The 23024-nt window shown below is 45.1% G+C and overlaps 1 protein-coding gene across 1 annotated transcript in view; it reads left to right on the top strand.

Moving 5' to 3' along the window:
- Positions 1 to 23024, top strand: part of galnt2 (UDP-N-acetyl-alpha-D-galactosamine:polypeptide N-acetylgalactosaminyltransferase 2) — a 168442-nt gene that overhangs the window by 51685 nt on the left and 93733 nt on the right. The window contains exons 3-4 of the mRNA XM_072498458.1: positions 3670 to 3823; positions 6565 to 6663. Coding sequence (XP_072354559.1) covers positions 3670 to 3823; positions 6565 to 6663 — 253 coding nt within the window. The remainder of the gene's footprint in view (positions 1 to 3669; positions 3824 to 6564; positions 6664 to 23024) is intronic.

The following is a 23024-nucleotide window of genomic DNA, read 5'->3' as shown; positions in this document are numbered from 1 at the left end:
TGATATCTCAAAGCTAGAACCATGCCAAATGTATTCATGCCAAAAGTCGAAGAAGAACTACTGGAAAGGCTAGTCCAAACATTGAACCAGTTTCTACGAATGATTGGGCAACACTAATAGTTCCTGTACTGAAACGCGATGGCTTAGTGAGAATATGTGGAGATTTAAAAAACGTGATTAACCCAGTGTTGTGCACAAATCACAATCAACTGCCACTGATTGAAGACTTGTTTGCTGGACTGTCTGGAGGACATAAATTCAATAAAATTGATTTATCACAGGTGTATTTACAAATGAATGTGGCTGCAGAATCACAGCCGCTACTCACTATAGTGACACACAAAGGTTTGTTTCTTTACAGACGACTTCCTCTTGGAATGACATCGGCTTCTGCTCTTTTTCAGAGGTCCGTGGATCAAGTGGGTTAAATGGGGTGCATTGTTCCTCAGATGACAAACTCATCACCGGTTTGAGTGAACCGGGACACTTGGAAGCGACTCTGAAACATCTACAAAACCATAATCTGAGTTAGAAAGAAAAAATGCGACTTTGTCAAGAATCCATTAATTATCTGGGCCATTCATCGATAAAGGTGGCTTACACAAGGAGCCGAAGAAGATGACAGCAATCTTAGAAGCACTGCGACCCAAGGGACGTCACGGTGGCGCAGTGGTTAGCACTGCTGCCTCACAGCGCTGAGGACCCGGGTTCGATCCCAGCCCAGGTCTCCGCGTGGGTCTCTGTCTCAAACCTAAAGATGTGCAGCGTAGGTGGATTGGCCACACTAAATTGCCTCTTACTTGGAAAACAAAATCGGGCACTATAAGTTTAAAGAAAAAAAGAAGAAGTACCGTGACCTAAGAATGTATTACAACTAAGATCATTTTTAGAAAGTGCAGCATAGTGGCGCGGTGGTTAGCACTGCTGCCTTACGGCGGCGAGTCCCAGGTTCGATCCCGGCCCTGGGTCACTTTGTGTGGAGTTTGCATATTCTCCCCGTGTTTGCGTGGGTTTCGCCCCCACAAACCAAAGGTGTGCAGGGTAGGTCGATTGACCAGGCTAAATTGTCCCTTATTTGGGAAAAATGAATTGGGTACTCTAAATTTATTAAAGAAAAATAACATAATTTTAAGGATTGATCAGCTATTATGGTAAATTCGATTTAGCAACATGATTGAAGCCTTTACACACTTTGTTATGTGCCAAATATGCATGCACTGGTCAGAAGAATGCAAAAGTGCGTACAATGAGGTAAAAGATACCTGAAAGAAGTCAGAGCTGTTGGTTCACTACAATCCCAAACTGAAGTTACAGCTTGCGATGCATCATCCTATGGGGTTGGTGCAGTTGCCTCTCATCTAATGCTTTCAGGAGACAAACAATTGATAACATCTGCTTCACGAACTCTAGCACGCCAAAACAAATTATGCTCAGCTAGAAAGTGAGGCTTTGAGCATCATTTTCGGGGCAAGAAGGTTCCACCGCTACCTTTTATGTACATCATTTTACTCTTTTGATGGATCTTTGGACCATATAAAGGTATTCCTCCTTTAGCAGCTAGTAGGTTACAAAGATGGTCCTTCATATTGTCGGCATACACGTACGATATCCAGTAACGTAAGTCAGAGCAAACGCTGATACTTTGTCCATATTGCCGTTACAAGTCAAACTAGAACCTGAAGAACATTTTGTCAGCGTCCCAAATAAAATTGTTTGTAAGAATAGAGAGTGTGGGTACCTTCATACCTTTTCTCTTTGCGGCAAACTCAGCGATGTAACAAAACAGAAAATATTATTAAGTAATTAAATCAGGTTGTCATTTATAGTTAAAATAACTTAGATTAGTGCGGTATCAAGACATTGAGAAAGTTTCACAAAAGATGATATTAGTTGAACTCGGTGGGAATTGATTGAAACCTTGGCAATGGGCAAGCGGTGGGCTGAAGGGTGGAAACAAGTGTTCCTCAGAGAGGTTATCAGAATAGTGGGGTTGAGGGGAAGCACTGAGTGGGACGCAGGTCAGTCGTGGGAAGTCTTCAAACATGTGCTGCATAAGAGTACAAAATAAATATACAAATTGTGCTGGGGACTGGAGTGTAATTATATGATACGATGTAAGAAGGTACATCGCAAGAAAATATTTACTTTGGAAGGAGGGTTGATAATCTGATGACTCAGGTTTTAGGTCCTTAAATAAAAGAAGGCAGATGAGATCTTTTTTTACTCGGTTGTTTTGAACTGAAATGCACTGCCTGAAAATTTGATGAAAGCAGAGTCAATAATAATTTTTAAAAATGGAATTGATAAATAGGTGAAAAGGAAATATTTGCAGGACTGTGAGGAAAGAACAGGTAGTGAAGCAATAATTGGCTAGTTCTTTCTAGCACAGACAGAATGGGCTTTTATTCTGTTGTTTCCATGATAAGGGGCAAAGGTCAGTTTAGAAAAATAGTCTTATGTAGCTTTACCCAGTGGAAATTGCAGACTAGCTACAAACGTGGATAAAGTGACATGAGCCACATGCACTAATTTCAGGCAAAAAAAACCTTGCATACATATGTATGTCATATATCTGTTTACGTAGCAAACACAGACATCATTCAGTAACCCAGGAAGTAAAACACTCAACTATTAAAAAAAGCAGCCTGCTCTTCAAATGACTGTTCAACCAACACATGAATAAAGAGGTTAAAGCCCAAAATGTATCCTCTGCTGCATACCTCAGTGTTAGAAACCATGAAGAATAGTCTAAATTGATACTCCACTGTTAACTGTAGAATGTATAAATGCACCGTAAAATTATCTGATGTAGGATACAACATCCGTAATTCTCTTTTATACTGAGACCTAGTACTTTAAAAAAACTAGGTGTGGGATCGATCCCAGAGATTGCTGGTAGATTAGTTAAAGCAGTCTATATCTTTGAAGTGTCAGATAAGACATATTCAATGTTGCAACTTGGCACAGCACATTTCTACTTTTACTTAGACTTGTTCTGTTTTATGGGTTTAAATGACATATTTTAGGCACTGATAAGATTTTCATTCGTGACGCTTCTGAACCTTGAGCCCAAAAGGGATCCTCCTGCAATTTATCACCTTTGAAATGTCAATTTAAGGTTTATAAGAGAGGTTGGAGGTTTAGACCACGTAATTATAGTATATTGTCACAAGTAGGCTTACATTAACACTGCAATGAAGTTACTGTGAAAATCCCCTAGTGGCCACATTCTGGTGCTTGTTCGGGTACACAGATGGAGAATTCAGACTGTCCAATTCACCTAACAACATGTCTTTCGGGACTTGTGGGAGGAAACTGGAGCACCTGGAGGAAACCCATGCGGACACTGGGAGAACGTGCAAAATCCGCACAGACAGTGACCCAAGCCGGGAATTGAACCTGGGACCATGGCGCTGTGAAGCCATAGTGCTAACCACTATGCTATCGTGCTGTCCAAATTTGCATACTATGTGCAATACTGCCACCCTTCAGTTTTTCAAGTGAGTTGGTATAAATGAGTTTTTGATATTTAACAGCCCAAATGATCTTTTAATGGTGGAGGTGATGGTGGAGGTAGATGAGTATGTTACTCTTGTGCTGCACCTTTCTTTTAAAGGATTAAGAGCACGTGACTTTATTTTTAATTGTACACTTTTTTTTGACCTACAGGGAAGGTAAAGTGGCAAGACTTTGATCAGGAGGCTTACATTGAGGCCACTTTAGTAAAGTCGGGACAGGATCCATATGCACGGAATAAGTTTAATCAGCTGGAAAGTGACAAACTGCGGATGGATAGAAATATTCCAGACACCAGGCATGATCAGTAAGTAGAAAAGTCTGACAGCCCCCATTTTATAGAACTGTCGAGAGATAAGTTGTCAGTGGTAGCTCAGTGTCATCACTCTTACCTCAGTGTCAGAGGTTGTGAGTTCAAGCCCCATTCAAGAAACGTGAGCTAAAGGGTAGGGTGACACTGCAGTATAATACCAAGGGATATTGTACTGTCGCAGATGCTGTCTTTCAGATGAAGCTTTCAATTGAGGCCCCTCTGCCTTATCAGATGGGTAGGAAGAGGAGCAGGGAATTTTGGCCCGTCCAATATTTAACCCTGAACCAACATAATTAAAACAGACTATTTGATTATTATCATGTTGCTGATGTGCAGGTTGGTTGCCACATGCCCTACGTTACAGCAGTGACTACTTCATAAAACATAATTAGCTGTATGGTGCTTAGGGGTGACCTGAGGTCATCAAAGGCACTACTACTTTCTTTTAATAATTCTATAAATATACAAAATTACAGAGCTGGAAGCTCTTTTAACAGGTGTGAAATTTCTTCCAGTGTTGCAGTTCAGGCTCCACGATCCCCCTTCCCCACCTACTCACCCAGTGAGACTTTCCTTGCAATCTGTCACTGGATTTCTGGCAGAGCTCTTGTTAGCCAGCACTTGCACCTTTACTTTTTTTTTTTGCAGCCCAGATCTAATATTCCTAACACATAGGATGCTCGTCACATTCTTCTACTGTTTGTGACAGCTGAAACATACCACATTACAATTGAAATATTGTATAAAAGCAAAAGGATCTTCATGAGATCCTAGTACAATAATCACATTTACACAATGTAAAACAGAATCAGAAAGTACCCATCAAAAGGAGGACAAATGCAGCCAATTGCTCCCCCATTCATCTCCTCGCAATCATCAGTAGTGATGAAAAGTGTTAGTAACATAAGTGGCACTTACTCAATAACAAGCTCATTGATGCTCAGTTTGGGATCAGTGCTCAGTTTGGGTTTCGCCGGGGCCACTCGGCTCCGGATCTCATTAAAGCCGTGGTACAAATATGAACGAAAGAGTTAAACTTCAGAAGGTGAGGAGAGAGTCTTTACACATAACTTCAAGTTAGCAGGTGACCGAATGTGGCATCAATGAGTGCTAGCAAAATTTAAGTTTATGGGATTCAAGGGGAAAGCTCTCCATTGATTTGAATCATACCCAGCACAAAGGAAGATTGTTGTGCTGGTGGGATGCTGACCATCTTAACTCCAGGACATCACTGCAGGAGTTCCTCAGGGTAGTGTCCTCGATCCATTTTCATCGGCTGCAAAAGTGATCAGTGTTCAACCATGCATGACTCCTCGGATACTGAATTCAACCATGCCTACATGCAGCAAGACCTGGCCAGCATATCAGCTTGGACTAATAAGTAGGAAGTAAGAATCCAGGGGCTGGTTTAGCGCAGGGCTAAATCGCTGGCTTTGAAAACAGACCAAGGCAGGCCAGCAGCACGGTTCAATTCCCGTACCAGCCTCCCCGAACAGGCGCCGGAATGTGGCGACTAGAGACTTTTCACAGTAACTTCATTTGAAGCCTACTTGTGACAAGCGATTTTCATTTTTCATTTCAGTCTCCCAGATGCTATGAAATGACAATCTCCAACAAGAGAGCATCTAACCATCTCCTTTTGAGATTCAATGACATTACCATCGCTGAATCCCCCACCATCGACAAACCAGGGGGTTTTCATGGATTAGAAGCTTAAATTAGACCAGCCATATAAATGCTGTGGCTACAAGAGCAGGCCAGAGACTGGGAATTCTTCCGCGAGTAACTCATCTGACCCCCCAAAGCATGTTCACTGTCTACAAGACACAAGTCCCGAGCGTGATGGATGACGTACCTAGGTCAGTGCAGCTCAAACAACACTCCAGAAGCTCTGGACAAAGTAGCTTGCTTGATTGACACCCCATTTCACCACAATAAACATTCACTCTCCCAATCATGAGTGTACTTTAGCAACAGTGTGTACCATTTATAAGATGCATTGCATCTACTTGTCAAACCTCCTCAACAGCACTTGGAGTCCTATGTTTATCTAAGGCTGAGATAAGTAGATTCTTGATCAGTAAGGAAATTAGGGTTATGGGGAAAGGGCAGGAACGTGGCCGTGAGGAATGTCAGATCAGCCATGATCCTATTGAATTGTGGAGCAGGCTTGAGGGGCCTTTTATGGTCTTTTGAACTAATTTTGATACGCAACTCACATTGCTAGTTGATTGATGATCATGGTCTCCTATTCTGATTTAAGTTTTTTTTTAAATGAAGAGAGAAATTTCCATTCTACCATTTATATTTTAAAAAATTTAGAATGCCCAATTCATTTTTTCCAATTAAGGATCAGTTTAACGTGACCAATCCACAAAGCCTGCACATCTTTAGGTTGTGGGGGCGAAACCGACGCAAACACGGGGAGAATGTGCAAACTCCACACGGACAGGGACCCAGAGCCGGGATCGAACCTGGGACCTCAGCGCCGTGAGACAGCAGTGCTAACCACTGCGCCACCATGCTGCCTATTTCCGTTGTACCATATGAGCCTATCACTCCCCGATTCCTTTTCCAAGTTATAAGCCACCCTGGCTTGGACATGTTGCTGAATTATTTGTTAATCCTTGTCTCATTGGAACAATTCAGAGTAAATTTTTAAAAAACATTGTCAAATAGATCATGCAACTTGCAAGATATGCCATATACAACATTTGCTATGTTATTTCTGACAGGTGCCGGCGGAAGCAGTGGAACACCGACTTAATAGCAACCAGCGTAGTCATCACCTTTCACAATGAAGCGAGATCAGCATTGCTTCGTACTGTTGTCAGGTAAAAACAGTTGGTAATATTTATACTCAATTACTTTGTATTTCTAACAGAAAACTTTTATGTAGCACCCTTAAAGTAGTAACCCTCCAAAGGCACTTCACAGCAGTATTATCAGACAAAATTTGAGACCAGACCATGTAAGGAGATATTGTAGAATCATAGAATATTTACAGCACAGTAGGAGGCCATTCAGCATGTCGGGTCTATGCTAGCTCTCTGCAAAAGCAGCTTAGCTAGTCCCACTCATTTGGCCTTTCCTTTTAACCCCACAAATCTTTTCTCTTCAGGTAAGTATCAAATTCCTTTTTGAAGGGCGGCATGTGGTGCAGTGGTTAGCACTGGGACTGCGGTGCTGAGGACCCAGGTTTGAATCCTGGCCCTGGGTCACTGTCCGTGTGGAGTTTGCACGTTCTCCTCATGTCTGCGTGGGTTTCACCCCCACAACCCAAAGATGTGCTGGTTAGGTGGATAGGCCATGCTAAATTGCCCCTTAATTGGAAAAGAAAAAAATAATTGGCTGCTCTAAAATGTGGCACCAGACTTAGACACAATTCTCCAGTTGAGGCCGAGCCATTGATTTATAAACATTCACTTTCACTTCCTTGCTTTTGTACACTATGGCTCCCTTTATACATACCAGGAATCCCTCCCCCCTCACCTCGGTCCCTTGAGTACTGCATCCCCATTAGAATTGTATTATTTATTTTATAATGCATTCCTGACCTTTCTATCAAAATGTATTAATTCACACTTCTCTCCATTAAATTTCATCTGCCACATATCGCTCATTCCACTAGCCTGCCTATGTTTTGAACTTGTGCCCTGCACATCGAAGTCTAGGTCATTGATATATATCAAGTAAAGCAGTAGCCTTAATACCGACCGTGGGGTTCCACAATATACCGCCTCCAGTCCAAAAAATAACCGTTTACTCTGTTTCCTGTTCAGTAATCCTGTTATATCCATGCTATACCATGGGCGCCAATTGTGCTGATGACTATTAAGTGGCACTAATCAAACACCTTTTTGAAGCCCATGTGCACCTCATCAACCATATAACCCACATTAACCCTCTTTACCTCAGTGAAAAGCTCAATTAAATTATTTAGACATGATTTGCCTTCAACAAACCCTTGCTGGTTTCCTTAACGAATCTACGTTTGTCCAACTGACTGTTAATTTTGTGACAGCTGACCAAAAGCTTAGGCAAAAAATAGTGTTACGGGTCAACTAAAGGTAGAGCGACAGAGAGGTTTCGGGAACAAATCTGAAGCTTAGGACCAGATGTCTGAAAGCGCAGTGGCCAATGTGATGCAAAGGAAATCGGGATTCCTTCTGTTAGAGAATTAGAGATCAAACTATTAGCTATTTGGGGCAGGTGCTGCCCATCAATCTCTTGGATCCAGCGACCAAGAGATCACAAGAAACCAGAATTCGAGGAACGTAGAGATCTGAGAGTTGCAGGGCTGGAGGAGGTTACAGAGGTAGGGAAGGGCGAGAACTGGAAGGATTAAAAACAAGGATGAGAATTTAAAATCTGACACATGTTGAGCCAGTATAGGTCAGCAAACAATGGAGTGATGTGTAGCTGGATTTAATGCCCAGCCTAAGCTAGTAAACTGCAGTGTTTTAAGCTCTAGCAATACCTCTGTACACTCTTGGGTGACCGTTAAACATTTGGTGCTCCAACCTGCATCAAAGCTTTCAGGGTTGGGAGAAAATGTGCATTCCGTATTTGAAAAACTGGGGGTTAGATTCTCCATTTCAGCGGCTAAGTGCCGGCTGTAATGGGGAATTTGTGGATGTTTTACGACGGGATCGGTGAAGGGCTAGCAGCAGCACTGGGTGAAACTCCATCGCTTCCCCGCCGAAAACGGCTGGAAATTCGGTGGGTCCCTGCAGCGGTCGTGCGTACAACATTGCGCCGGCCGTGCACGGACCCGACCCATCATCCGTGACACCCCAGGCTACCTCCTGGCCACCCCCCACAAGTCCCCCCAGCCCTCACAGAAGCCCCCCCAGCCAGCGGTACTGATCCCGGGCCGAGTGTGGCAGCGCTGGACATAGTCCGCAGCCGCCACACCAGGTTCCCAACCGTTGAGGCCACGTGTCCCGCGCGGTTGAGAACTCGGCCCATCGGGGGTGGAACATCGCGGGAGGGCCTGCCGATGTCACGCCAATGCCTTTATAATGGTGCGCAACACGATGATGCCATTTTGGAGGGGGTGGAAACTTGCAAACCGGTATCAAACCGGCGCCGGCCCCGATTTGGGCGTCGGAGTGGGTTCTCCGCCCAATCGCCGATTACCATTTCGGCGTCGAGCAATGGAAAATCCCGCCCAGGAGCTCTCTTGTGTAGCCTCTCAGTGGTTTGCTTTGGGTCCTTTTGGGCAGGATGATGGTTGCTAGATGTGTCAGGCACCAGTCTGTCTTAAGGAATTTATGTAGGGTGCTCTGGAAATATTCCCATAATCCCAGGGATTCCCATATTAACTTCTGAAAGACAATGTCAGCTGTCCAACATTGTAGAAACAATGTTTTATGAATGCACATCAATGGAATGAACAAATTGGCAAGCAATTAGTCACAGAAATCGTGGGCATCTTTGGAAAAACCATCTTTTGTTGTCCATCCCTAATTGCCCTTGAGAACCCACTGGGTAAGCCTTCTTGACCTCCTGCACCTGTATGGTTGTAATGAATGTAGATATTTTGTATCTGTTGCAGTAATGTTTTTAAAAGCCTGGGTTAAAGTATATATGTGTTGCAGTAGTGTGATCCTAAAGCTGTAATTAAAGAGCTGGAAAAGGCGAGATCATGATTGATTTTAACCTCTTCCTTAGTTACAGATAAAGGGCTAATGGAAAATTGTTATGATTGCTGGAGATTCTCTGGAGAATAGATAATTTATGAGGGGTCATATTCAGCTAAGCAGATCATGTGACATCTTGGTGGGATGCAGATGATGTAACTAATGGGAGGTGCCAGGTCTGTGTGTAGTTTTGTAGTTTGCAACATGATTTGAGTCTGACCAGACAAAAGGATTTTAAGTTGAACAGCAGTTTTGCCAAATGCTGTTAGGTTGAGCAGAAGTGCACTGAATCTGTACTTGAAAGGAACAAAGGTCTGTACAGGTAAGCAAGTAAACCTGTTTTGTTAACTTGTGGCATTTGAACTGCATTGGGTTGCTTAATTGCAGTTAGTAACAGGTGTAGATAGTAAAAGTCTTTCCTTGCGTTTAAGAACCAGTTAACTGATAATTGTAAAGCTATTTCTTTGATGTTAATGTGGTTCATTTTGTGTTTAAATTAAAGTTTGATTTAACAAAAGATATCTATTGATCAGAGTCATCACTCCTGGGTTGAAGTATCTTTTTCTCACAGCTTGACAAATTTTTAAAAATTATTTGGGTTTCTCGTTGATGGGTTTCTGTGTCTATTTGGAACCCTGGATATCCGTTAGCCCTTCTCAGTTCGCAAATGACAGAGGTCAAGTCTGTGCTTAGTGGCAAAGTCCACTTGTACTTTATTTGTCAGCTATGCCACTGGTAACTTTATTTTCAATACAACATTTTGGAAATTCCGACTAGCCCTGCAGCAAGCTAGTCAGATTGATTGTCTTTAGCGAATACAGTAGTTAAGTTTTCATTCAATTACAGATCGTGGTAATTCTTCAAATCATAATACACAGGATAACATAACAAAGTGATTTAAACAAAAGAAAGATGGCGATTAGCAAAAGCAAGCAGCAAAGAAAAAGGTTTCAGAAATATAGATGTGGTAATCCCAGGATGAGTTTTTCCATCCCAGTAAGTGATTCTTAAGGAGATTATTATCTTAAGGTCTGGCCTTCTTTTCACTTCTGATTGGCTTTAACTAATTTATAATTCATTCAATTCGGCCAAACTGTCTGTCTATCAATTTAAGAGATTAATGTATTTAAATATATTGGTGCCAATTTCCCATTCCATTGCTTGCCAATTTAATTAGAAAAACACAGTTTTCATAGCGACATTATCAGCCCTAGACTGGCTGTTACTATAGAAGCGGGACTACTTGTACTGGACAGCCGCCCAGTTTTTAACCATACAATGGGTCATTTTAGCTAGTTGGCATCACTGGCCTTGCAGTCTCAAGCAACATGCAAAATTTGAAACCTAAAAATTAGAGTACTATCTGGATTAACCCTCAGTGGATTCGCAGCTATTGTTGCATTGAAGTAATGCTTAATTCTTAATGAGTTCTCATTTAACCCTTTTACCTCTATCATCTCCCCTTACTCTCATGATTATAGCTATCAGTCCCCCCTTTTGATTCTTCTAATGATTAATGTGATGAATCAAAATAACGAAAATACACAGGATTGGGAAGTAAGGAAGAAATGCGACAGGATAGAAGTAAGCACGGGGAGTAACTCATTCACATTGTATTTAATGGTTCACTTGTTTGAGAACAGCCTTCAACAATGAAGTGGGCAAAGCTTTGCAACCGTTACAAGCATTCTAGAAGTATTTTATTGAACAAAAAGTGATTATATAGTAGAATAACAATTCAGTAATAATGGAAGTTGATTATATGATTCAGTAATAATTGGGTAATAATGCAATAATAATGCAGTAATAACAGTTGAATAGTATGAGCCTTGTTCAATGTCATGGGCTGGTGGTGCGATTGGACCACTATGAACCACTTTGATTGGTGGGGTATTATGGGTAGCCATACATTGGCCAATGCATCAGATCAGCAGGACCACTACGTAAATGACAAGCCCAAATATGAAAAATAAGAGAAGTGCCTGAATGATGGAATTTCCTGTGTCACCCACCCATCCACAGAGCCATCTCCAAAGAGTGGTGTCAGAGGGTTGGTAAAGTTTCCTAACTTTTTGAATATGTGCTGACAAACTTTTGATTTCTTCTGAATTATCTGGGATGTAGGTACCACACTCTGCACCAATCAGGACACATGTGCCACCTTTTTCGGCTAATAAATAGTCAAGTGTCATCCGATTCTGTAAAGCCACAATTCGAATGGCTAGTATCTTGGCTGAAATGCTATTTAGGGTTTGGGCAGAGCCATTGACTATTTTCTCTGAGGCTGTGGCCAATTTAATGTATTCTCTGGTCAATACGGTGATGCCATAGGCCTGGATAAGAATAGAAAAGAATTTCTCAGCCCCTTTGATATCACGTTTAGACCTTTTGATGATAGTGGTAGGTTGATATCTCTCAAACTGTGGGGTGAGATGTCCATGCTTTGAGTTTGCGTTTATAGCATCGGCTAGGGAAAAGGAAAGGGAATGGCGGATGAAGGGGACAATGAATCCTAACTAGCACGCTCCTCTCCAGGTCCTTGGGAGCAAAGGGTATGCCGTATTACCGCAGATGTAATAGGTGCCATTATAGGTAGAATATTGGGCAACCACTTGTGGTACCCACGTTCTGTAAAAGTTGTCCCATTGGTGTAATTAGGTCGCCCTTTAAATTTGACGGGATTCCCTTCATGTCCATAGACCACTACCTTTCTTGTGTCATGAATGCACGTTTTACTGGTACTCACATCCAAATAATAATTAAATTTATTGTATCCCGCATTCCATGCTCTATAACTATAGTTGATTAAACATATGGTCCCAGTGTGATTATGACCAGTTGGGAGGGTTACTTGGGGTGGATTCTGTCTCCGATCATAGATATGTTGATACCATCCCTTGAAAGTGTTTAATGGGTGGCCTGCAGATCGCCATCTCTTAACCTCATCATTTATCATTTTTTTGGTTCTGGTGTCTCCACATTGGGGATTTTTGATTTTGGAAAATGTACCGTTCTGCCATTTGGGAAAAAGTAAAAGGAACATGCTGCAGTGGGATACCTACTTGGGAATTGGTAGGGATAGAAGAACACACCCAGCACTTAGAGACGTTAAAGTCTCTTGGCATAGGCATAGGACATGTAAAGGAAAGTGTTAACATTGAACTCCTGGGTAAGGCCTGTTAGGCCAATCATGTAACTGAAAATCAATGTTGTGGCAAACATTTTTACAGATTCTGATTGTGGTACCCGCGCTTCACATGTGACGCGTGAATCCAGAATTTCTTTCCTTGGAGTTTCACAGTTGACTGGGTTGTGAGTAACACTTGATAGGGGCTCTCCCACTTGGCCCCTAACAGTTCGCTGGATTTCTTGATGTAGACCGATTCGCCGGGCACCAAGTCGTGGCTCCCCTCAGGAAGATCGTCCCAGGCCGCTGACACCTGTTGGGAAGCAAAACTGACAGCATTTGTTAAGTTTTGACAATAACTGAGTAAAGCATCACTCATCAGATGACAGTCTGCCTTTCTTAAGTCAATAGTGCCTGGCAGGGCCATGGTCTGCCAGTGATGACCTCAAATGGGCTTAGACCTGTGGTTCTGTTTGCGGTTGCTCTGATACTGCACAAAATGATTGGCAAGGCTTGAATCCAATTCATGCCTTCTTGGTTGTATTTGGACAATCGTTCTTTTAAAGTCCGGTTCATGCGTTCCACTTGTCCTGATGATTCTGGATGATCAGGGCAGTGTAGATTCCAATCGATGTTCAGTAACCTGCACACCACCTGGCAAACAGCACCTGTAAAGTGGGTTCCATTGTCTGAATCAATGCTATCTGGTACTCCTCATATGGGAATATAGTCTATAGTCTTTGCATAGGACTTTGGCTGTATGGGTGACTATAGCCCTCCTGGCTGGAGCAGCCTCTATCCATCTAGAGAACTTGTCAATAAAGGAGGAACCATCTGTAAATAGAACCAATCTGCATTTTGTAGTGCTTGTTCTATCAGGCATGCCTCTTCCATTTCCTCTGTTACTTCCACACAGTCATGCTCTTCTTCTCCCCCCTTTTGCTCCTCGGGAAGCCGGAGCAAAGATAATGGATTTACGGGGCTTGCACAGTGGAAGTAAAGATTAGGTGCTTCTAAAACTGCTGTCCATCTGGTGCACCTGGCTGATGTTACTTGTGATACTCTGTTCATGTAGAGAAGAGAATGGACTGCATGGGGACATTTGATGGTCAATTGCTGGTTTAGGACAAGGCCTGCTGTAGCCATCATGGCTCGATATGTGACTTCCATGGCTCTGAGGCAGCTGCCATATGCCAGGGCCACGTTGTCCAGTTTGACAGAATGGTATCCTATTCTGGTCTTAGCTGGTCACCATGTTCTTGGGCTAGTACTGCGGTCATGTACCCTTCTTTCTCATGAACAAACATGGTGAAAGGCTTTCCATTGTTTGGAATTCCTACAGCAGGTGCTAAGCACAAGGCCTGTTTCAGGTTCAAGAATGACTCTTTCTGTTCCGTTGTGAGGTCAACCCTGTCTTTTGATTTTCGGTTGCCTTTTAAGAGCTCATTTAATGGTTGAGCCATCTGAGTAAATGAATCAATCCAATTTCTGTTAAAGTTGCATAGTCCCAAAAAGGATCTCACCTCCTGGACAGTTGTAGGCTCTTTGGCGGCTTTGATTGCAGCCGTTCTGTCCTGGGTAAGTTCTCTTTTGCCTTTGTAGACAACTTCATCTTGGGAAATTTGTGCTTTGGCGAGGCTGGCTTTGTGTCCATTGTAGCTAAGGTGGTCTAAAAGGACACGTAAGTCGTCTCTTTCATGGTCTTCTTCATCAATGGAGGCCACCAGGATGTCATCCACGTACTGAATAATGGTGGAGGGCATATCAGGCAGTTCCCTCGGGTGGTCCTGTAGAGCCATGTGAAAAACAGTAGGGGTGTTGTGAAACTCTTGTGGTAGTCTGGTCCATGTGTATTGTTGTTGTCTGATAGTGAAAGCAAACCATGGCTGCACCTCCTCTGCCAGTGGTACTGACCAAAAGCCATTAGCCAGGAACATAGAACAGGACATACACACCAGAGTGAAATAATTTGGGTTGTGCATCAGGATTTTTAAAAAGGATTAAAGTATAAGTAAGTAGCACTAGAGCTCGTGGAAACGCAGCAGATCCTGTCCTCTCATCATGTCATACCCTGAAAGAGGGATTTTGATACAGCAACAATGATGGATCTATTATGTATGTCCAAGTCGCGATGGTATGTGACTTGGAGGGGAACTTGGAGGTAGTGGTGTTCCCATGTGCCTAGCGCCTTTTGTCAGATGGTGGATGGCGTGGGTTTAAAAGATGCTGTTCAAGAAGCTGTGGCAAGTTACTGCTGTACATCTTGTACACACTGCTACCACTGTGCGTCAGTAGTGAAGGGAGTAAATGCTTATGGTGATGAATGGACTGCAAGCCAAGTAGACTACTTTGTTTTAAATCTCTTGATAGGTTAACAGAATTGTGGCCCCAGGGGCTCCTGTCACAATCCTGATGGGTCCCAGTTTAAAAGTCTTCGTTTCAGTGTATGCAGTACTAAATGTTTATTCACTTCCACTCAGTGAATCACTTTCATTCTGGCTCCTTTCATGCACCATAAGAACTTGACTCAGATGCTACTTTGGGAAAAATATTTGCTATGCGCAAACATAAAAATGAACTTGACATTATTGCAACGTGGCATTTGCTGATTGGTATTTAGTGCTGTTCAACTCTGATCTCGCTACAATTACTTGGATATCATAGAATCACACTGGACAGAAGGAGGTCACTTGGCTCATCAAGCCATTACAGATTCTTTGGACGCGCTATCCAATTATCTGCAAATGGGAATGAGAGCATAGTTGTAATGTTATAGGACTATTAATCCAGAAGTCTGGCCCAATGTTGCAGATAAATTGTTAGGGAAATAAAGGTAGTTTTAAGAGATTTGTATTTGTATTGGTAAAAATTAGAAATAAGGTATAGTTTTTTAAAATATATATTTTATTCAAATTTTTTGGCCAAACAAAACAATACAAAGGTTTTTCTTTTTACAACAGTAAAACAGTATAAATACCAGTGGCCGTTTTTAACAAATAAATAAATAATATATAAACTAAATGGCAACTGCCATATCAAAAATAATAACTCTCCAAAAATAAAATCCAACAATCCAATATGCATAGCCTATTAAAAATATCTATACAAAAACACCCCTGAGGACCCATCCGGGCCCCCCCTACCATCCCCCACCCATGTCCCTGAGATCACTCTATCCTGAACCTCCTGCGTCGGGAGCTGCGGGAATTCCCTCACCTGTTGCCTCGCAAAAGCCCTCAGTTGCATGTACCGAAATGCATTCCCTTGGGGCAACCCATATTTTTCCGTCAGTGCTCCCAGACTTGCAAACGTCCCGTCTACGAACAGATCTCTCAGTTGCACAATCCCAGCTCTCTGCCATGCTCCAAATCCCCCATCTATTCTCCCCGGGACAAACCTATGGTTATTTCTTATCGGGGACCGCACCGAGGCTCCCGTCCTTCCCCTATGTCGTCTCCACTGCCCCCAAATTTTTAGTGTTGCCACCACCACTGGACTTGTGGTGTATTTCTTCGGGGAGAACGGCAACGGCGCCGTCACCATTGCTTGTAGGCTGGTTCCCTTGCAGGACGCCATCTCCAATCTCTTCCACGCCGCTCCCTCCCCTCCTCGCATCCACTTACACACCATTGAGATATTGGCGGCCCAGTAGTATTCACTTAGGCTCGGTAGTGCCAGCCCCCCCCTATCTCTGCTACGCTGCAAGAACCCCCTCCTCACTCTCGGGGTCTTCCCGGCTCACACAAAACTCATGACACTTTTCTCAATTCTCTTGAAAAAAGCCTTCGTAACCATCACCGGAAGGCACTGAAACACAAAGAGGAATCTCGGGAGGACTACCATTTTAACCGCCTGCACCCTACCCACCAGTGACAGGGGCACCATGTCCCATCTCTTAAAATCCTCCTCCATCTGTTCCACCAATCTTGTTAGATTAAGCCGGTGTAAGGTTCCCCAACTCCTGGCTATCTGAATCCCTAAGTACCGGAAATCTCTTGTTACCTTCCTCAGCGGTAAGTCATCTATTCCCCTGCTCTGCTCCCCCGGATGCTCCACAAACAACTCACTCTTCCCCATATTCAATTTGCACCCCGAAAATTCCCCAAACTCCCTGAGTGTCTGCATTATCTCAGGCATCCCCTCCACTGGGTCCGCAACATACAGCAATAAATCATCTGCATACAAGGATACCCGGTGTTCTTCTCCTCCCCTGAGCACTCCCCTCCACTTCCTGGAGCCCCTCAGTGCTATGGCCAGGGGCTCAATCGCCAATGCAAACAGTAACGGAGACAGGGGACACCCCTGCCTCGTCCCTCTATGAAGACGGAAGTAATCAGACCTCTGTCTGTTCGTGGCCACGCTCGCCACCGGGGCCCTATACAGCAGCTGTACCCATCCGATATACCCTTCTCCAAAACCAAATCTCCTCAGCACCTCCCACAGATAATCCCACTCCACTCTGTCGAATGCTTTCTCGGCGTCCATCGCCACCACTATATCCGCCTCCCCCTCTGGTGGGGGCATCATCATTACCCCTAGCAACCTCCGTATGTTCGTGTTCAGCTGTCTCCCCTTAACGAACCCAGTTTGATCCTCGTGGACCACCCCGGGGACACAGTCCTCTATCCTCGTCGCCATCACCTTGGCCAAGAGCTTAGCATCTACATTTAAAAGGGAAATGGGCCTGTAGGACCCACACTGCAGCGGGTCTTTTTCCTTCTTCAAAAGGAGCGATATCGTTGCCTCCGACATAGTCGGAGGTAGCTGCCCCCTTTCCCTAGCCTCATTAAAGGTTCTCGTCAAAAGCGGGGCCAGTAAGTCCATATACTTCCTATAAAATTCCACCGGGAATCCGTCCGGTCACGGGGCCTTCCCCGCCTGCATGCTCCCAATCCCTTTTACCACCTCCTCCATCTCAATCTGTGCTCCCAGTCCCGCCCTCTCCTGCTCCTCCACCTTAGAGAATTCCAGCTGATCCAAGAAACACATCATTCCCTCCTTCCCTTCCGAGGGCTGAGCCTTATATAACCTCTCAGAAAATGCCTTGAACACCCCGTTCACTCTTTCCGCTCCCCGTTCCATCTCTCCCTCCTCATCTCTCACCCCACCTATCTCCCTCGCCGCTCCCCTCTTCCTCAATTGGTGGGCCAGTAGCCGACTCGCCTTCTCTCCATACTCCTACTGTACACCCTGTGCCCTCCTCCACTGTGCCTCTGCCTTACCCGTGGTCAGCAGGTCAAATTCTACATGTAGCCTTTGTCTTTCCCTGTACAGTCCCTCCTCCGGTGCCTCCGCATATTGCCTGTCCACCCTCAAAAGTTCTTTCAGCAATCGCTCCCTTTCTTTACCCTCTTGCTTCCCTTTATGTGCCCTTATGGATATCAGTTCCCTTCTGACCACCGCCTTCAACGCCTCCCAGACCACTCCCACCTGAACCTCTCCATTGTCATTGAGCTCCAAGTACCTTTCGATGCACCCCCTCACCCTTAAACATACCCCCTCATCCGTCAATAGGCCCATATCCATTCTCCAGAGTGGGTGCTGTTCTTTTTCCTCTCCTACCTCCAGGTCTACCCAATGTGGAGCGTGGTCCGAAATAGCTATGGCCGTATATTCCGTCCCTGTCACCTTCGGGATCAGCGCCCTTCCCAAGACAAAAAAGTCTATCCGTGAGTATACTTTGTGGACATGGGAGAAAAATGAGAACTCCTTACTCCTAGGCCTACTAAATCTCCAGGGATCTACCCCTCCCATGTGCTCCATGAAGTCCTTGAGCACACTGGCCGCTACCGGCCTCCTCCCGGTCCTGGACCTCGATCTGTCCAGCCCTGGATCATGCACCGTATTGAAGTCTCCCCCCATTACCAACTTTCCCGCCTCCAGGTCCGGGATACGTCCCAACATACGCCTCATAGAATTTGCATCATCCCAGTTCGGGGCATATACGTGCACCAGAACCACCGCCTCCCCTTGCAATCTGCCACTCACCATCACATATCTACCCCCACTATCCGCCACTATGGTCTTTGCCTCAAACAGTACCCGTTTCCCCACTAAGATAGCCACCCCCCTGTTCTTCGCATCCAAACCCGAATGAAACACCTGCCCCACCCATCCTTTACGTAGTCTGACCTGGTCTATCAGTTTCAGATGCGTCTCCTGCAACATAACCACATCTGCTTTTAGTTTCTTTAGGTGTGCGAGTACCCGTGCCCTTTTAATCGGCCCGTTCAGCCCTCTCACGTTCCACGTGATTAGCCGGGTTGGGGGGCTCTTTACCCCCCCCCCTTGTCGACTAGCCATCCCCTTTTTTAACCCAGCTCCTCACCCGGTTCCCACGTACCCGTGTATCCCCCCGACGGCGCCCTCCCGCCTCGCCCACCCCACCCCATAACAGCTCCCCCTTCTCCTTAGCAGCAGCAACCCAGTTAACCCCCCCTCCGCTAGATCCCTTTCTAGCGTAGTTGCACCCCCCATGTTGCTCCCAGAAGTCAGCGAACTCTGGCTGACCTCGGCTTCCCCCCTTGTCCTCTACCCCCACTGTGCGAGACCCCCTCCTTCCTGCGTCCCTGTTCCCCCCAGAATTACCATAGCGCGGGAACAAAACCCGCGTTTCCCACTCAGCCCCACCCCTAATGACCGGCGCCCACAGTTCCTCATACTCCCCCCCCCCCCCCAACATGGGGAAGAGAGAAAAGTTACAAGATCGCAAGATTAACAAATTGAAAAAACATCCCCCCCCCCCATTTTTCCTCACCCCACATAATCACCCCACCACTTTGTCCCAAAAGTTCTTTCTCTCGCCAGACTATTCCAGCTTCTCGTCCACAATGAATGTCCACGCCTCTTCTGCCGTCTCAAAATAGTGGTGCTTCCCTTGGTGTGTGACCCACAATCTCGCCAGTTGTAACATTCCAAACTGGATCTTCTTTTTGTGAAGCACCGCCTTAGCCCAATTAAAACTTGCCCTCCTTCTCGCCACCTCCGCACTCCAATCCTGGTATACGCGGATCACCGCGTACTCCCACCTACAGCTCCGAGTTTTCTTCGCCTCTGAGGACCGTCTCTCTGTCATTATAGCGGAGAAACCTCACCACTATAGCTCGAGGTATTTCTCCATCCCTCGGTCTTCGCGCCAAAATTCGATAAGCTCCCTCCACCTCCAAAGGGCCCGTCGGGGCCTCCGATCCCATTAGCGAGTGAAGCATCGTGCTCACATATGTCCCGACGTCTGCCCCTTCTGCGCCTTCGGGAAGACCCAGATCCCTTAAATTCTTCCTCCTCGAATTATTCTCCAGTACTTCCAGCCTTTCCACACACCTTTTGTGCTGTGCCTCGTGCATCTCTGTCTTCACCACCAGGCCCTGTATTTCGTCTTCATTTTCAGCAGCCTTTGCCTTCACGACCCGAAGCTCCTGCTCTTGGGTCTTCTGCTCCTCCTTTAGCCCTTCAATCGCCTGTAATATCGGGGCCAACAGCTCCCTCTTCAACTCCTTTTTCAATTCTTACACACAGCGCCGCAGGAACTCTTGTTGGTCCGGGCCCCATAACAAACGGCCACCTTCCGACGCCATCTTGCTTTGAGCTTGCCTTCCTTGCTGCTGCTCCAGAGGATCCTCTGCAATCCGGCCGCTATCCTCTCCCTTATCCATGCGTGTCCGGGGGGATTCCCTTCTGGATTACCGCACAGTGTTTTTGGCTGTTTAAATTGCCGTTGGGGCTCCTATTAAGAGGCCAAAAGTCCGTTCCGCCGGGAGCTGCCGAAACGTGCGACCTCGCTGGTCATCGCCGCACCCGGAAGTCATTTCAATAAGGTATAGTTTTAACTGGGTTTAATTTATTGTGTCTGTGCCTGGAAGTGTAAAACCTGTAGTTAGATTTATGCTGGACAAAGATGTTTGTATGTGTGGGGATTGGTTTCTGTTCCAACTGTGATTCTATAGTGCCTAGAGAGGGCTACGACGTGAAGAGTAAATACACCAGCAGTGTTGCTTAGCAACTAGTACCTTGTAAGGCAGAGAAGCTTTTAAGTTTAACTGAATTTGATTGTAGTTGGAGATAAGTAGTGAGAGAGAAGGCAGCTCATAGCTCTGCTAGAGACAGTTGGTTTCGAAGGCTGGAGAGAGAACATTTCACTCAGCTTTGCTAGAAGAAAAGCGATACTATGGAGTATTGGTTAAGAAAACAAAAGCAGCGATCTGAAGAGCAGTTAAATAAAGAAACTGTAGAAATGAAGAGAAGTTTCCAAGAAGTCGGAGGTTAAAGGTACCAGATCAAGGAACTGTTCAGTAAAGACAGATAGAGCTGCGAAGAAGCTGTAAAATAACTATGAAAATCGGTAGCTGGATCTCAGAGTTTGTGTAAAAGCAGTTAGTACAAAGGAAACCTGAAAGAAAAGTGGGAAACCTGGAATTTGTTCTTCGATAAAAGTGGAGTGAAAGCCTTGTTTGACAGTATAGTTGAAAAATCTGGAATAGATTTGTAATCGAACAGAGAAAATACAGTGCAGAAGGAGGCCATTTGGCCCATTGAGTCTGCACCAACCCACTTAAGCCCTCACTTCCACCCTACCCCCGTAACCTAATAACCCCTCCTGACCTTTTTGGACACTAAGGGCAATTTAGCATGTCCAATCCACCTAACCTGCACATCTTTGGACTGTGAGAATAAACCAAAGCAGTGGGAGGAAACCCACGCAGACACGGGGTGAATGTGCAGACGCCGCGCAGACAGTGACCCAGCGGGGAATCGAATCTGGGACCTTGTCGCTGTGAAGTCACAGCACTAACCACTGCACGTTCTCCCCATGTCTGCTTTGGTTTCTTCTGGGTGCTCTGGTTTCCTCCCACATGTCCTGGAAGACGTGCTGTTAGGTGAAGTGGACATTCTGAATTCTCCCTCCGTGTACCCAAACAGGTTCCGGAATGTGGCGACTAGGGGATTTTCACAGTAACTTCATTGTAGTGTTAATGTAAGCCTACTTGTGACAATAAAGATTATTATTAAGATCAAATAGTTCATGTCCAAATGTAGCACGACCTGGACAATATCCAGGCTTGGCCTGGCAAGTGGCAAGTTACATTCACGCCACACAAGTTTTGGTTACAAAGGGGGAGAATTCAGAATTGTCACAGTTACTTCATTGCAGTGGTAATCTAAGCCTACTTGTGACAATAATAAAGATTATTATTATCCTGTTCCTGGATGGTGGAAGGAGGAGTATGTCCCTGTCATGCAGCAGGGACACCTCTGTTCAACTTCATCTCCCTCTGCCTGGTCTTCCCCCTGCTCTGTCTCCTCCCTGGAGAGCTGTCTCCTTTCATGGCCTCGCCATCCTCAAGGCCCACATCTCGCTGTTACGGAGAACATAGCAGACCACCACAATAAAGTTAAGAAAACATTTGGGACCCTAGGCTTTATAAGTAGGGGCACAGAATATAAAAGCTGGAAAATTGTGATAAACCTGTGTAAAACACTGGTTCAGCCTCTGCTGGAGTAGTGTGCCCACTTCTAGGTGCAACACTTTACAAAGGATGTAGAAGGTATTGGAGAGCTTGCAGGAAAAGTTCACAAGAATGGTTCCAGGAATGAGGAAGTTCAGTTACATGGATAGGTTGAAGAAGCCGAGAGTATTCTTAATGAAGAGAAGATCAAGAGGCAATTCAATAGAGGTGCTCATCATGAGCAGTCTGGACAGAGTTGATGAGGGGGAAACTGTTCTGTTTCAACAAGGATCGCGAACCAGAGGTCATTGATTTAAGATGATTGATAAAATAAGCAATGGCGACATGAGGAAACACATTTTTACACTGCCGGTGGGTTAGGATCTCGATCCACTGTCAGAGATTGTGGTGGAGGCAGATTCAATTGCAGCTTTCAAAAGGAAATTGGTAGCTTCCTAGAGAGTGAACAATCTGCAGCACTAAGGGGGAAATTGCAGGTGAGTGGGACTAGATGAGTTGCACTTGCTGAGTGCCAGCAAGAACACAATGATCCAAATGGCCTCCTTCTGCGCTGATCTGAGTAGGAGGGTATTGGAGGCAGCCCCCTGACCATGCACGAACCGTATTTGTATCTTCAGACCCCTGACGGCCTGCTCAATGGTTGTCCTACTGAACAGGTGGCATTGATTTTATTTCCTCTGTCTGGAGCTCCCATCAAGGGGCGAGTAGCTATGTTTCCAAGGAACATCCCATTTCCTCTGGGATCCATCCATGGGAGTTGGAGTACAGATCTGAGCCAAAGGATGAAGGAGTTGTGGCAGCTGGCAGGAAAGCCAGCACACATGTGGAGGAAGCTCATGGGTTGCAGATCAGTTAAATGTTCAGGGAGTGCAAGGCCCTTCCTCTTGATAGATCTTTGTGGCCAGTCACTTGTTGCCTTGATGGCCACACGGGTTCACTAGATAAGTCCCGCCACCCGA

The sequence above is a fragment of the Scyliorhinus torazame genome, chromosome 4 (genome assembly GCF_047496885.1).
Source record: "Scyliorhinus torazame isolate Kashiwa2021f chromosome 4, sScyTor2.1, whole genome shotgun sequence".
NCBI lineage: Eukaryota > Metazoa > Chordata > Chondrichthyes > Carcharhiniformes > Scyliorhinidae > Scyliorhinus > Scyliorhinus torazame.
The sequence above is the reverse complement of the archived record's forward strand: the minus strand, read 5'-3'. Positions and strand labels throughout refer to the sequence as shown.